Raw genomic sequence first — 17,184 nt, 5'->3', positions numbered from 1 at the left:
ACTTTTACACAGATTCCATAGCTTAGCTTAGTTACCTAGCAAATTTGCCATACAGTATGAAAGACGCGAGCACTCATTTAGATATATTCTATTGAACCAAAAAATGGATCCATTGCTTGTACATATCAATGAACAACAAAACAATTTTGCTTTCTATGTCAAAAGCATAAGCAACAGATAACTGCAAATGATGGAGCTGATATAAAAAACAAAATTGCCGCACCAACTGCTACTAGGATTCTTTGAATTGTCATTTTACATACATATACATAAGATGGAGCACAGCTAATTTATTTATCTTCAATGAAAGGTTTGGATCGACGCTATCGATTCATTAAGGAACAGTCAAAGTTTCCACTGGTCGGCTGGAAGTGCCAAAATTCCTGTGCTTGCCATCGGCAATGTTGGCCAGCAGAAAGCCTTGACTATAGAGCTGATTGATAAGCAGAGTTTCTATTTGGCATGCGATGCTCTTCCCGGGGACTACAAAATAAAGGAAAGAGGCACTCTGCATCCCTTCTTTTCCACGATGGGCACGGATTCGGCCATCAAGATCATCAGTCTAGCAACCGGAAGAGTAATGGCAAAAAAGGTAAATAGAGGGTTTCAATTCAATATCAAGAGACAGTTCAATTTACTGCAATGAAGAAAGACTTGAGCAAACCTACACTGCCATTAAATGATGCAATGTATCTCTATGTAAATTAAAAAAACATTTTGATTCTACTTATAATAAAAGGACGAGTTGCCAAGAGAGAACCTGTCCAACATATAGTTTCTTATCAGGTCTTAGCATCACATAGACGCATGAGGCACCTATAATTGATGGAGGCGGCTGCTCCCTGGCAGCAATCATGACACAATTTACCCCTGCAAGCTCTGAAGTTTCCTGTTTACTGAGCTCAGTCAACTTCTTCTGACAAATTACATTGATTGCCCTTTCAATTTCCTTCCGTGAGACTTCCATCTTCATCTTTGACTCGATCTCATGATGGACAGATCCCACCCTAGTCTTACTCAAATTGGGGTGGGCTTCATCTGACCCATCAGTTTTTGGTGCAGAGTGAAATCGTCCATTTGCATCAATTCTTTTTGAAGAATTATCTTTCACATAAACTGACATATAAAGGTCTTCAGCTCTTTGAATTATTGTCTCAGGTACTCCTTCTCTTTTAGCTGTTTGAAACGCAAGGCTCTCTCTACAGATCCCATCTACTAACTTCCAAGTTGGTACTGTTTGTCCATCCAGGTACTCTGTTCCCATTGCTTTATATACAGCGTTCTTAATTTTAAGCGGCAAAGAAAAAATACCATGCAAGTGAGTGGACACAATTCCCAGACAACCAATGTTATCAAGTGTCTCAATGATACTACCAGCAATACAAGTCCCTTTTGCTGTTTCTGTTCCTCGGCAAATTTCATCTATGAGTACAAGGCTTCTAGAAGTGGTTGCAGTGACAATTGACCGTATTTCTGACATTTCTACCTGAACCATTAAAACGGAATTATTTGCATATTACTTGATAACACTCCTATCGAAGATAATTCCAACATACAAAAAATTGCTTGTTCAAAGTAAAAACTTAAGGTACTGAGCAACATGTGCAACTTAATGGAGATAACCTTTTGCAGCAAATACTGAAATTAAGAGAATGCAGACATATAAGATCCACAGAAAATTAATACATTACGCTTTTCCACCAGATTTGAGATGAGAGGTGAAGTGCAATGTGTAAATTGTAGTACTCAACATTTCTCACCTGCACCAGTTACTACTACCATGCCTCACAAGATCATGGCTAAGCTCGATCTATCATGGCATGAGCAAACTTACAACCTCAGTACAAGGAACCAGAATACCTGAAATGAGCTTTTCCCGTCAGCAGGGCTATCATAGGATTTCATGTGAAGCATGATAGCATCAAAGTAAGGAATTGAGGCTGACTCTGCAGGCACCATAAGACCACATATGCCAAGTAACGAAGCAGCACAAATTGATCTAAGTAAACTAGATTTACCACCCCCATTTGGACCAGTCAGGAGAAATAATGACTGCATATCAACTGTATTATGTACAGCACTGCCTTCTGCTGCATCAAACCAATATGGTGATAGACCATTCATCTTCAAGCAATCAGCACCATCTAATTCTATATCCTGCATTCAGAAATTTAAATATGAGACACCGTCGATGTGTACTAACAGAATGAGGATTATTAAACAAATCTATTATGGATTTCTTTTACAGAGGATTCAGATACCACTTTCATAAGATCAGATTCAAATATTTCAATGTTCAAAAGACAATATAGCAAAATATTCATAGCTTAAGGCACAGATTTCAGTTGAAAACTTCAATTCATACAGGAACAATTTCAAAAAGTACACTCTAGCTGTCAATCTATCTTCATTTAAATGCCACCTATTTCAGAAGATTTTCCCCAAGCCGAGCAAAGAAATTGCAAATTCTTTTATCTAGTTTAATCTTCACAAATACCAACTCTTCTAGTATTGTATAAGAAAAAAGGTTTTATAATATTTCACAGACAAACTAAATTCAACAAACAAGACATCTTTGCTGCTACTCTGCAGGCTGCATCAGTAATTTCAAAGTATAACTATGAAGATATGAGATTAATAGATTTGCATTACTTCCCCATTTATCATCAAATCATATTTAATATTACAACGTCTTCACAGTAAGCTCCCTCCATTAAATATGATAACCACTGAAAGATTGGAATAAAAAATATATATCACATATTCAAAATCATCACAATTTATGTAAAAGATAATATTTGCACAATAATGTCCCAGCCAACATGATTACAATGCCCCAGAGGGAAGAACACTATTGAAGAACATAATTCAACTTGCAGAATTCTACCTTAAGAGCAGGAAAAACCCATTTCCTTCTTCTGCCTTCACTGTAAGATATCAATGAAGTCAAAATTAGAAATAGTTGGCAAGCATAGCAAGTAGAGGTAAGAAGAAGACGTACGGTTAAAACCAACAATCTTACCAATGATGTAGACAGGAGATGCGCATACAAGTACCATAAAAAAAAAAAAGAGAGAATTTCTTTTCACAAATTATCAGCCAATAAGTGGGTGAGCACTGGTGAGGGATTCAGGCATGCAAAGACATTCCAGAGCACCGTATATGTGAGTATCGATGTTCATTTAAAAGTGCATAAGATATCTTCTTAAGAAATCTAATAATGAAAACATATGATGGAATGACATAGATGTGGTGATTCATAATTACAAAAAATACCATTTTAAGCTAGTTCAATAGGCTGATATAGTTTGAAGGTATTAACAAGTTTGGAGATTCAATTAGAACAGTTCCTAAATTGAATAGATGAGAATATTAGACAAACATAAAGCCAACCTACCTGAACTGAGTTCCTACCTTAATATAAAAGTGATCACTATACATTAAACTTCAACTTCACTAAGCTCGCAATAGAATACTAAAACATTAGCATGATGCAATAAAAACAAATGCATCAATAATTTAGAAATATCTGTTGAGCTAGCTAAATCACCCATTAAGCTGTAATTTTAACAATAGTAAATGTAAATCCAATAGTGAAGATTGCATAACGTTAATTCAGGAAAACATGTAACAAACCTCACATGCGCGAATAATGCCTTCCCAATAACAAGCAGCATTGAAGCAAAGACAAGGATATTAATTTTGGTTTGCAACTCTGATGAAAGTCCTCTCAACAATTCCAAGACTTTTGCTTTTGCCTTGGCACCTGCCTCATGATACCTGCAACAGAGGTAAAATATTTTATAACTTATCACTCTGTAATAAAGCTACTATTTTAACAGAGGATCACAGAAAAAAAATACCTCTCCAAAGCTTCTTCAACCTTCAACGTGCTAAACCATTCTTCCCCAACCTTTCTTCCTTTAGAATCTACAGCAGGCTTAAGCTGTTTAATTTGTTCCTCTCCAGGAGTACTAGCCCATACTGTTGGTCTAAATTTCTTTCCCTTAAACCAAACAGCTTCATGCTCTCGAGCATATAATATTTCTCCCTTTGGACCACCAAGAGGGGCTGTTGTAGCTTTTATTCTTGATATGATAGGTAGAAAATCCTCTGTAACCTAATACCAAAACATATAAGAGGATGTAATTAAAAAAAATTGGGGAAAAACTCTTTAAAACAGAAAAAAAGCAAATAGATGACTTGCATATCTACGCATGTGTTGACTAAGGCAAGAAGTTATTATAAACAAAAATATAACATATATAGCAGAGTCATCCATAATTCAAGGGTTTGCTGGCATCACCATTAAACTTAGGCTCCATCTGGTATTGCAGTTAAAGAGCTGTGACTTTATAAAGTGTTTGGTAAACACTTGCAGCTGTGATTTAGAAGCTATGATGATTTTGTCCAAAGTTGTTTGATGAAAAACCTATAATACCTTTATCAAAATTATTATTTAGAAGTCATATTAACCAAACACTACAAACTTTTATTTCATAGCAACTACGACCTAAAAGCCACAATGCCCCAATACCAAATGGAGCCTTATACAAAAGGTTAGAAATGGAGCAACATCATCAAATGAAGATGACTAGATTAGCTTTTGTAAATTAATTTAGTAACCTGCTTTAGGGAAGCACACCACATTCACATGTGGCAATAGTGAATCGTAGGATTAGGCTGGAACACACAAAATTTTATGCTTCCCTAAATTGCTTGAGTATTAGGGTTGGCAGAAAGAATTGAATCCCAATCAAGATTTGGTATCCCGTATAGAATGATATGGAATGCAGTACATGTTTAAAAAACCGATTGAAAATTTATATGGATATGAGATTAAATTTTATCCAAATTAAAAAGTCAAGAGGTTCAATTTGGGAAAGCCCAAACCCAATAGCTGTCTTCAATCTTGATACAGCCCAATCATTTAGCATTTTATTATTTATATTTTTTAATATCATTAATTAATTAATTTTTTTGATAACCCAGAAAGTACACACCCAAGCCATAGGTCCACTTCATCCATGCCCTAAACTAGAGGGTCAGTCAGGCGCTCGAACCCTATGATCTATGAGACAACAAAGGGTGAAATTTTTGAACTTACCAAAAAGATTGAACCTAAGACCTCGATACAGCCAAGCATTAGATCCTTAAACTCACCAAAAAGACCAAACCTAAGACCTCGATACAGCCAAGCATTAGATCCCAAGGCCTCAACCAACTAGGCTGCCCCTTTGGGGCATTTCATTAATTTATTTTAATTAAAAAAATTAAAAATCAGATTCTAAACTACAATTTTGAGATTCGTGACCAAATCTAAATATCCAAACTGAAAAACTATAATATGAAAAATTTATAGTGTTGTAACTTTTATCAAGGATTTGAGGTGGAGCTGCTGTGTTATGGTGGTGTATTGCTGATGATGGAGCTGCTGTGCAGTGGTGGTTTTCTGCCAGTGGTAGAGCTGATGTGTATGCCAACTGTCTCACCAACTCTTTTGAAAATAGCACATTTTCTCAGGGGGAAAAAAAAATTCTAAAATATGAAATCATGTCTAATGGCATGTCTGGTTTGAAGAAATGAAAGGAGAAGAGAAGAGGGGAAAGAAATAAGGCGAAAATAGATAAATTCTATGTCAAACCACACAATGAAATTGAGATTGATCCTCTTTTGCCCTCATTTTCTTTCCCTCTCTCTCCTTTCCATTCCTCTCCTCCCCTCCCATTTCTTCCAACCAAGCATTCACTATAGTTTTCATAAAAAAATTGAACTTAACCGCAAATTTTATTGCTTTCTAAACAATTCATAAATTTATGTGCTAAACTAGGTTATGGTTGTATCCCAGTTTAGAGTTAAAAAATAAACACTGATAATAATGGGAGAAAAGTAGCGTCCTATAGACTTACTGCTAATGATAAGGCCTCAGCAGCCATTTCAACTTCTGCAATTTCTGGCTCTATGTGGATCCTCTTCACACGACCTTTCCATGTTGACTCCATATCCTCAAAAAATTCACTTGGAATGTTATCATAGGAACATATCTTTTGATCACTTTCACCATCAAGAGAGATCATTTCACCAATTCTGACAGATGCCAACCTGCATTCCTCAACCTGAAGAAAACAAAGACAATATCAATGACATGCAAAGACAATGGAACATGGCAGAATCTTTTAAGAAACATGGAAAAATTATGACTGCAACCTTTTAGAATCATGTCTTAGAAGGATCACAAACAATATAAATTCAAACTTCACAGCAACAATCTCTAGAGGCATAGAGATACGAGAAAATTCTAAAGAATCCTTTGATTTCTGAATCCAACACTATAAAGTATAATTGATGCTTCGAATTTGTTAGATTCTTATCTCATCCATATTAACATCCCATTTTACAGTCAGAAAAACTTAGGGGTACTCCCCCAGGTAACCATTTTTTGGGAATATAACATATCAACTCCTCCTGGGGAGGACCTTACTAGGGTAATGTACCTTAACCCCTGAAGAAAAGTGTCCAGGGGAGAAGAGGAAGGGGTAAGAATCCAACTCTCAAAACACAAAAATCAAATTTCAATCCACTGTTGATGTTTAACTGATTTCAAGCCTTCCCAGTGCCAATTCTTATGATCACAATGATCATTTTTATTTATTTATTGTCAATTACCAAGAAAAAGAAAGGCTGCATTTAGTCAAGTCTCTGAAATATATTAACATACAAAAGGTGTTTGCATTTTTTTTAATAATTAACTATGAGTATTTGTATTACTAAATAATGAGTATTTGCATAATTACATACAAAAGATATAAAACATGTTATTACTTACTAATGTCTCAAAGTCAATTTTCAACCCTGTCACAACCCATGTAGGATCCATCAATAGTTCCAGAATTTCATTAAGCTCAGAATTTCCATACATGTGCAAGATCTCATCAAGTACATTTTTTATTCTACAGAACTCAATATGATTGGCCTCCCGCAGTTCTAGTAGCTTCACAAGCTGCACGACATAGAAAACTTGGATCAGATACACAAGTACAAATAACAAAGAAAAAAATGCTAAAATGTTAAGTTCAGAAAGAATGATTGCGGTACAAATTGCTTCGATGTGATAAGTACAATTGTATTGAGTATGTTCCATCCATGGAGAATAAAAAATATTATGGCCAAAATCAAGAGCATTTAATCTACCATCAGTTTGTAAAATTGTCTTAAACACCATCCAACAAATTATGACAGAATTCCATGAGTGGTCAAGCATATGATATTACGATAATAGCAAAATGTCAATAGAAAAAAAAAACAAATAGGAAAGAAGAGCAGTCAAAAAGACAAGAATTATATCACATGCAAAGTAATTTTTATAGCAAATATTTACAGAGTAAATTAACCTAACCTTAGCAGGGGCAACACACGTAAACTCTGGAATCGAGCATGTGACCTTACTCATGAGTTTGCATATTGCTGCATGAAGACTACGACTTAGATACTTTAGGAAAACTTAATGCCGGATAAAGGCATACCAAGAAGACTGTGATTCTATGCTCTAATTTGGCAAAGATGCGAATTGCATATCACAACTCACCCTGAATTGTTGATGCAATCTCATAAGCTGGAGGATTGAGAAGAAGATCTCTCACATACCTAAGAAATAAAATATAAACAACCTCATCAGGAAAACATTATTCCTACTGCCGCAGAAGTTAATATCAGTAACCTGCTTTACTATGCTTACCAATCTGGTATTAAATTACTAAAGTTTCACAGGAATTAGGATCAAAACAAAGTTGAAAGTATCAAATTATCTACTCAACTTAGAATCTCTTAGCTGGCCTAGAACCAGGTAAAGTGAAACTAGAAGCATTCCATTTCCTGTATACCTCTAAATAATTTAATATTCTTATCCAGTCCAACACAAACATACTGGACATGCTCCTAGTGTTTATTGTGAGGTCACCACTACTGAAAACCCAATGCATAAAACTTAAGGAAAATTAATAATTAATATACAAATCACAACATGGTACATTAATAATTTTTCTCAAGGTATAAGATAACAAACATAAAGTTTCTTACAATATAGGTAGACCGGAGCAATTTGATGGAAGCAACACCTTTAACAAACAAGGTATTCCCTCAGTTGGTATGGCACCTAGAAGCGTGAAGCAAGCAAAGTAATAAATATTACATCACATTTCTCAGTATAAGATGACTAATCATGTAAGAAAACTTTAAATTATTATTTTTGTTTTTTGGGGGAAAGGAAAATTTAGATGAGTTAAACTGACCAATTTGTGTCGCAGTTCCTAGATGTAAAGGACGGGGCCTGTTTTCATAAGACACTGTGACATTTCTAAATGTGACTTCATTTTCAAGACCATAAAGTTCTTTCACCTACAAAAATGTTGAATAATAATGTAACATCAGATGAATATGCATTCTTTTTAAGCAATATGGCAATAAAAAAGGACAGTCTAAAGTGTGAATGAACTCATTTGAGATGATGTGTGCCTTTAACAAAAGCTCAATCACAGGATCTCCTTCAAACCATTCAAAATGTCTGGCAATGCATTCTCCCCACAACAGGCCACCCTCACCATATTCTCCCCAGCGAGAAGTTCCTGCAATCATAGCTGTACTATGTTTACAAGTTGAATGCATGATTTGGCATCAACAAAAGCACTGAAACAATTTATAGGTCAGATAACACGAGAATGGCTGCATGTCATTACGAAAAACCCAAATAGAAGGTTCAGTAATTCATCACTGCAATGTAAGCATTTTTCTCTTTGATAAAATTGACAATTTCAAAACAAGTGCACAACCAATGATGTATGGAAAAATAGAAGAGAATGCAAACCTGAGGTATTTTGTCTCAACGAGGTGTGGAGAAACAGATGATGATACCGAGAGGTCCGAAGCTTCGTGACCAAAGCATCTTCCGTCAAACCATCCTCTAATGAGTATGTCTTCATAGTCTCCAAGATTGATATTATGCAATAGCCCTTTGCAGAACGAGATACTCCTGAAAGTCTCATGATAGTTTTTCAGTAAGTAGTAGAACTTTGTTAATAGTATCCAATTATAGGGGTGGGCATGGGTTGGGTTGGATAGGATTTGTGAAAACCCAACTCAACCCATTATTAAATGGGTTGTGATAAAATCAACCCAACCCAATTAAATAAACATGTTCAATCCAATCCAACCCAACCCTTAAATCATCAGGTTGGGTTGAAGACTTGAAGTTAAATTAAAATTAAAAATAAATAAAGAAAAAGATATGAAAGTTGAAATGAAATTTATTGAAATCAAATATAAATATATTATATTATGAAAATTCTATTCACTGTCTAGTATTTGATAAAGAAAACTAGAAAAATATAGAATGAATAAATCAAAAAAGTCCCTAAGTTGATAGAGAATTGAGATTTGAGAGAGTGATTTTAGTTTTAGAGTTAAGAGTGTAGAGTAGAAGATACAAGAATAAAATAGTCTCTTTTATAAAAGAAAAAAAAAAGGATAAAAAATAGATTAGCCGTTTCAACTTTTAGGATTTTGCAATTGAGAATTATCTTATTTTATTATTATCATTATTATTTATGCGGGTTTGATTGGGTTAGATGGGTTCATCATAATTAACACAACCCAACCCAATTGTTAATTGGGTTTGAAAAAATTGACCCAATTAACTCATAATAACTCATCCAACCCGTCAAAATTAAATTGGATTGGATTGGGTTGGTTGGGTCCGTCGGGTTGGATTTGGTTTGCCCACCCCTACCCAACATAAAAGCACTCAATTGCATGCAAAGGTTAAGTGCATAACAAAGCATGAGATGAGAAGACATACTTATGAACTATAATAACAGCATATAAACAGATCAATTATACTTTGTACAACACTCCCCCCCCCCACCCCCAAAAAAAAACCCAAATGAGAGTGAGAGAGAGAAGGAGAGAAAGAAAAAAGAATAAGGAAGAAAGATTTCCAATTATGAAGAAAAGTAAGCTATTTCAAACGGAAAAATATGTAATCAACAGAAGCAGGGTGAAAACAACTGTATAGTACGGAGATTTTGAAAATTCAGTAACTAAAAGTAACCTATGCTGATCCCCAAAAATAATAATAATAATAAAAAACTATAACTAATCTTAACCTAAAAAAATTAAAACTTATTTGAATGCATAATGGAAGAAGATTCCTTAACATTCTACCCTAAACATTGACTTCCAGAAGTCATGGCCACATATAACAAAACTCAAAAAAATTATTTTCGAAATAACAAACTACTTGATATAGCAACATGCAATATGGTCATACCAATAACAGGCATCGGCTCTGGGAAGTCCAAATCATGATCAATCCCAACAAGTCCAAATACGTAAGGACTACCTGGATGTGCATGCCTAGACACTTAAGAACAAGTCAGAACGAGATATGCATGTCAAAAATTGTCAGGAGAAACAGTTAAAAACAAAAAAGCTGTAATTGACCAAAAAACAATCATTTGTAACTCAAGCAATTTTGCTCTTTCTCCAAATCAAAAAACAGCCTCAAAAAGATTAAAGAATTTTGGCACAATTGACAAGCTGCAGCTAGTGTGAGCAAGAAGCAACTACCACTAATATCATAAACCAGTCTAGAAAGGATAAAGTTGCTGATCACTGACAAGCTTACCTGCTAAGCCGTTCATCCTAAAACTATATTATAAATCTTACTGTCTAAGTTGGATTTGACCAAAATCATGTCAAAATAGAAGACAATGGAAATCCTATTTGAATTTGAGAAATATTATCTAGCTGTTTAAAAGAAAATTCTAATCACTGGTACGGCAACCATAACAACCTTCACTTCCTAGCCAAAATATTAAATAAAAAATATTCTTTTAAAAGGTAAGCATCCCTGAGCGGAAGAAGGAAATCTGATACACATTGGCAAATATTTTACAGGAGAAATATTTTATTTTTGGGGAAGTCTAAACTTCAGTAATCCATAATATATACCCTGCTATCTTACTCATTCTTTTCTTCAGAACTGGAATTGCAATAAAACTAATACTGCAGTTGACTTAGAAGCAGCATCAACTGAAAAGAATAAACTGGTGATTCCCAAACCATATTCAGATGTTAATCCATTTCTAATTATAGCCAATCCAATCCCACTGCATAAAGTAGCATCTCTTAAACCTTACATCCTATATGGGCATAAAAGCAGAACATGCTCCTGGGTGTGGAGACAACTTTCCTATGTTCAGTGCACTTAAAACAAAATTTGTCAATGAATCAATTTCGGAAAATGAACCAGCATATTAAAATGAACGGAAAGGCACCTCATACTATCACTATGTGTTTATTTTTATATAAGTGCCAGGTAATTATCACCTATCAATTAGGCAAGTCAGTACAGGCAGAACATTTAAAATGTTTTAAAATTTTGAAATGAAAATTACTCTATCTTGATTTCTGATTTTTTAAATAAAGCTGTAATTTTTTACCAAAATTTGAAGAAAATAGAATTATAGAAATAGAAAATATAGGTGAAAACTGCATATAAACACTTGTATTCTATATTAGACCCGAAATTAAGAAAAATCATAAGTGCTGAGCCATTATTATGTGATTACCCAGATATAAAACGACTTTTACGAGAACGAGCTTGTGTTGGACCCTGAACTTCCTCCACTATGCACTGCAAAGACCAACATACAACCATTGAACAAAAATGTCAGATAGAAGAATTAATGCTTTGATGTATCTACAAAAGGCAAGCTATCAATAAGAGAAAAATAATGGTTGAAGAATAAATTAGTTTCCAATGAAAGCATAAACAAAGCATGGATAATAATTTGAAACTTTTTGTGAAATACAACTTGAAAAACTAACTCACTCTAGAATGAAAGCATGATTTTCAAAAGATTGGGAAAATTGCAGTAGATAAAAACTTTGAGTCTTAGACCCAAATCCTACATAGATACAACGAACATTTGACCTATGAGGAAGTTTCTTTCAAAGGTTTACATTTCTGCTTCGTTTATTCATGGATAGAAACAAATGAGGGACTCACCAGACTTCTAAAGTAATCATCACTAGACACAGGTCCTGCCGAATGAAGGTCTTAAGACACAGAATCCAGATATGTTCTGACCTTAGGCACTTTTACATCAAATGCGGTTCTGAAGACTCAATCCTAGAAGCCACATGCTAGAATGAGATGCTTAGCACGATACCAAACAAGGGTCATTATGACAGCATTTGGAATTTTAGGAAGCATCACGAGACTAAAATATCTCAACAAACATTTTATCTTTTTTTGGGTACCAAAATAGTAGCCACATCTGAAATGGCATTTAACCCACTACATAACAACAATAGAGTAGAGGCGTTAATACTCAGATTTCTTCCTGGATAAGAAATCTTTCCAGGTTACATTATTGTGACAATTAAATGGAAAAAGAAAAAGTAATTCAAACATTTTGCCTACAAGAGTTTCTATTGATCCCTTTGCCATTATGTAGAGATAGCTATTTTTTGTTTCATCTCTATAATTAAGGAATTTGATCGTAGCAAATAATGCCACCCCATGCCATATTCAAAAGGAACTTATTAGTGACGTTTTGCATCAGTAAGGGGGAGCAGCTTTCACCAATTTTCCCCCTCTTTTTCAACAGAATGTTAGGGCTTCAAAGAGGAAGGGATTCATAAGTTTCTATTAACCCAATATAAGGACCATATCCAGAGCAAGAGCCCTTGAAGTCCAACTAGGGACAGTACTTCACTTGTCAGAACCAGGGACACATGGATCCAGGAAGCCAAGCTCAAGAACAGCATAGTACTGGCAGGAGCTAATATCACTCAGAGAATCCAATTTCCGAAAGTGTGGTTATGTCCATCACTACTTTATAAATTTTATATTAATTAGTACGAACGTACGGATGTGAATGAACCCAGACAAACACCCCCACATACTTACAGAATCATAACATCATTATAATCACTACACTCACCACTGAATAACCATTTCGTGTCAGGTCATCCAAAGTTTGTCGAAGGTTCTGCAAAAGAATGTCATAAAAGATTAAACAGCATCGACTATAAAAGGAATAAGGAAATAAAAGTTTGTACTCGATCACATCAAAGATGATAATACAAAGAGGGAAAACATCTTTCCTTTAAAAGAAAGAAAAAAAGGGAACCAGAAAGAATTATTGACAAAGAAAACTATGATACAAAAGTGAACAAGGGGTTTATGAAGTCTATGAGCAAACAACAGTACAGTACAAAATCTCTAAGCCCCCCAGACCACTCACTATAACAGATCAGAAATGCACCAAGGGAGAAAAAGAAAAACATGATGCTAACTCAAAAGTAAAAAATTAAACCAAAAATGTCTTGAAAATCCTTCCAGACTGAAGCCTACTGACATCTTAGAAATTTACAGTCCCAACTGATTATTTTTCTTGGACCACAGTCATTAATTAAACAAAATGTCTATCAGAGAAAACTAATGAAAATAAAATGAGTCATTTCCCAGGACAGAAACTGAGACACAGGGACTTAAAAAAAAAATTAACAAAACTAATAAAATAGTTGCTTGAGTTTTTGAGAATCAAGACCACAGCTCAAATTAACATAGAACAAATGTCAGCACAGCTTCATGTCGAAAGACCATAACATGCCATGCACTGTTAAAATTACATATTGCCCACTCTTAAAACAACTTTGTAAGAAGCACTTATCACAGAGTGTACAAGATGAAACTCCCATTCCCTAAACTGTGCAGCATAAAATATCTTCGTCATAACAGTATTATTATACGCAAAATTAATCCAAAAAATGCTAATAAATATAGGGATTTTTCTTCTCTCTTTAAATCAGGAAAGAACAAGGCAATTCATTATATTTGTGAAAAACTCATGGTGAATGTTAATATGAACACAAAGAAACAAACAATAACATGAAATGAAGAATAAGTCTAATACCACAACAGGGCAGCCAGCTTTTGGGATACTTTCTGGACGCAAACCACCAAATGGATTCAAACCCGCATATTCAACAAGAATACAAGCATCTATTCCAATGGCTTCATAAAAATCTCCAACCTGTGCATAGAACAGTTAGCAGCACTAATCATTTGGTACAAACAAACTTGCTTAATCCATGACAACTATGAAAATACAAAAATTTACAGATAGATCCCTCTCAACCAGAAAGAAGAGGAAGAATGAGAGGAAAAGGAATACATCTACATAGACGATAGCATAGTGAAGCAAAAATATGTAATTTTCAGAGATGCAACAGAAAATCACAATCATTTGGTGTACAAACCACTATATACAACTCAACAACAGCAGACTGTAGAAAATAAATAAACATACTCTGCAAAGCAAAACTTCACGTGGAAACTTTGACTTGAACTGCAGCATCTCCCAATTTAGTGTTCCTTCTTTGAGACTGCAAATAACACAATTCACTAAGATGTTACTGTATTTAGGAAAGGAAAACATCACGCCTTCCAAAGAGAAGAAATCATGGTTTTCACCTCTAGAAAATTTCACTGGCGACCAACTTGCTCATCACATGAGTTTGCATATTTCACATACTAACCCAATTTAAGCAAAGATTAATCATGCAAGTTGGGAAAGAGTACAACAAAACAATGATCCACTACATACGTGAGGAGAAAAAAATGAAATAACACCAAACTCCCCTGATAAACAAGGCCCGTAGCACCAATTCTATGCGTCAGTTCAATTTTGAACATTTCCTTGTCATCTTTCAAAGATCAACATAGAGAAGATTACAAGATGATAATAATAGCACCACTAAATCAAACATATTTCAAGACTTGCCCCAACCCCAGCCACAACCAGCTCGGTTAAAATTGATCCATTCCAATCATCAAGATTACAACTTAATTTTTCTCCAAAGAATTTCACCCATATTATGATTAGATTTGTAGGTTAAGACTTGCATTACATTCAACATGTCTTGAGTTCAGAAATAGCAAAAGTCTTCTACCTCCACCATACAAAGCAGAAAGTATCTCCACTTTGGGTATTTTTTTTTTTTTCTTGTCTTTTTTATCTCAATAGGCAAAATGCAAAGAAAATAGTAATAAGTAAACTTCCAAATCATAGAAGCTAACCTCCCATTTTTCAAGTTAACATCCAAGCCAAGCAAATTGGAATATTTGAGCCTATTGACCAAATGGAGAGTGGAAGGCTTACGGCACATCTGCAGCCTCTACAATGACAAACCAAAAGAAAAATAAGGTCATTTCTATTTCTTAGGTTGAAGAATGAAATAAAATTTAACCGAGCGACCAAAGTTAATCTATTCAACATTAAATTAAAAAATTGAAAAATCAATAATAAATAATATTAGAAAAGGTAGATCCATCCATGCTAAAAATTGATCATGGAAAAATATTTCATAAGTAAAAATGAGAATAGCAATGAAAAACTCATACAAGTAGCCCCTAAGATTGTAATCTAACTTCCCCTTATACACTTTTCAAGTTATATTACGGGTTTTAGAGTTCCGAATAAGACAGCCATTACAGTAGTAATAACCACTACATTACATTGAAGCCATCGGTATAGCCAAACAACGAAATCAACATTCCACCATAATTGAGATTCCATTACAGTCATGGTTACATCAATCTCGCTATATAATAACATATTACACAAGAAAATTTATTCTTGAATAAAAAATTTAACAAAAGTATCAAAGCCTATTGATGAAAGAACATAAAAAAGCATTTCACCTCCTGCCACCACATAATGTGGGAAAGATCTTTATCACTCAGAATATTATTATTTGATCCTTTGACTTTCTTGGAAGATTTTGTAATTCCTCTCAAACTCCTCCGGTCTTTGAAACAATAAGCCTGCCCAAACCGTCTGGTCCTGCAGTAAATAAATATATATATGTTCACAATTACATACGGAAAATTTTCGCACATACAGAATGCAACAATCATAACATAAGAAGTTAAAACTTGACATATCTTAGTCTGTGTCTAGAGGTTTTTCCGTATAAAGTGGCCTTGAACAAAAACTACACGAGCACCATAAAATGCCTAGTGCTTCTCCGTAAAACGTTTCCATAACTTTCTCAATCCAAAATGTGTCATCCACTATGCACTTCTCCATAACAGCACTTGGAAAAGTTCTTATCACAATGCAAATAAACACTTCCAAACAAACCATTAACAGACGTGGATAATTTTATTAATCGTTAAAAAAACCAAAAAAATTGTGTTAATTTTGTTTTCCAAATGCCATGTCAATATAAACAAACTTAGTTTATTTGATTAATAATAATAAATAAATAAAAAACAAAAACCAAAAATTATACAGAGAGAGGGGTGAGGGGACATTACAGAAGCAGAGTAGAGGGTCGAAATGGGGAGTAATTGCGAAGAGGGGAACGAAGGAAAACGGAGGAGAGAGAACGAAGCTTGGGGAACGAAACGACGGCGTTTCTGGTTGCTAGCCAGTACATGGCGAAAGTTGTAATAGTGAGTTAGTTTCCAATTTTTCTTCTTCAGCGGAGAAATTTTTTAATTTGAACAATAAATAACGAATTCAACATTTCTAGGGTTTCTGTTAATAAGCGGTGTTTGGGTGATTGATTGAGACTCTCTTCCCGCCAGAAGAGAACAGACAAAGTGTTTTTCTTTTTCAACTTTTTGTCTTCACAGTGAGAGATTGATAGAAAGTGAAAAGACAAGCGAAGTGGATTATTAATTATTTTCGGATGAGATATTGTCCGCTCGTCTCGCGATATTTTTGTCTTTTTCTCTATTTTGTTATACAATAAGGTCCCTAAACTTTTAATTTCTCAAGTGAAGAAAATGTTTTTCCATAAGGATCAGATAGGTCCCTACTTCCTTTCGGAATGACTGAAATACTCTTTGTTCTTCTTTCATTTAGAACTAGGAATCGAACTCAACAGTTACTCGGCTGCACAAAATACAAAAGAGGACGCATCCAACAAGCTCCACAAACAATAAGTGAGAGGTATGTGAAAAAAATTTCTAAACATTTTGCAATATAAAATTGTCTAAACATTTAAATAATGGCATAACGCCTCTTTCAGGACACAAATTTTTGCACAAAATTTCTAACACTTTAATCATAATCAATGGTCGAAAATAATGCTGATCTGAATTTATTT

General features: G+C 34.5%; 1 protein-coding gene across 2 annotated transcripts; it reads right to left on the bottom strand.

The window, feature by feature from the left end:
- Positions 1 to 67: 67 nt before the first annotated feature.
- LOC18032444 (DNA mismatch repair protein MSH1, mitochondrial) lies at positions 68 to 16,716 on the bottom strand. Of its 2 annotated transcripts, none has more exons than XM_024179135.1 (22): positions 16,388 to 16,716; positions 15,770 to 15,911; positions 15,146 to 15,243; positions 14,376 to 14,451; positions 13,980 to 14,099; positions 13,005 to 13,052; positions 11,625 to 11,689; positions 10,322 to 10,407; positions 8,861 to 9,025; positions 8,512 to 8,633; positions 8,289 to 8,394; positions 8,077 to 8,152; positions 7,586 to 7,644; positions 7,397 to 7,464; positions 6,827 to 7,000; positions 5,910 to 6,116; positions 3,864 to 4,120; positions 3,637 to 3,780; positions 2,888 to 2,927; positions 1,861 to 2,157; positions 761 to 1,486; positions 68 to 562 (listed from the first exon to the last, which is right to left on the bottom strand). In XM_024179135.1, the coding sequence occupies exons 1-22, from the start codon at positions 16,507 to 16,509 to the stop codon at positions 335 to 337; spliced, it is 3,426 nt and encodes a 1,141-aa protein (XP_024034903.1). In that variant the 5' UTR covers positions 16,510 to 16,716; the 3' UTR covers positions 68 to 334. The 2 variants fall into 2 exon arrangements, with proteins under 2 accessions (XP_024034903.1, XP_006420379.1); XM_006420316.2 differs by having other exon boundaries at positions 8,512 to 8,621.
- Between the last annotated feature and the right edge of the window lie 468 nt (positions 16,717 to 17,184).

Source organism: Citrus clementina, unplaced genomic scaffold, assembly GCF_000493195.1.
Source record: "Citrus clementina cultivar Clemenules unplaced genomic scaffold, Citrus_clementina_v1.0 scaffold_9, whole genome shotgun sequence".
Taxonomy (NCBI): domain Eukaryota; kingdom Viridiplantae; phylum Streptophyta; class Magnoliopsida; order Sapindales; family Rutaceae; genus Citrus; species Citrus x clementina.
This window is presented reverse-complemented; position numbering and strand designations above follow the sequence as displayed.

Coding starts and splice junctions, on each gene's coding strand:
- LOC18032444 (XM_024179135.1), bottom strand. CDS start 16,509: ATGTACTGGCTAGCAACCAGAAACGCCGTCGTTTCGTTCCCCAAGCTT. Junction 15,244..15,769: donor ACATTATGTGGTGGCAGGAG/GTGAAATGCTTT, acceptor TTGTCATTGTAG/AGGCTGCAGATGTGCCGTAA. Junction 563..760: donor AGAAACTATATGTTGGACAG/GTTCTCTCTTGG, acceptor TCCGGTTGCTAG/ACTGATGATCTTGATGGCCG.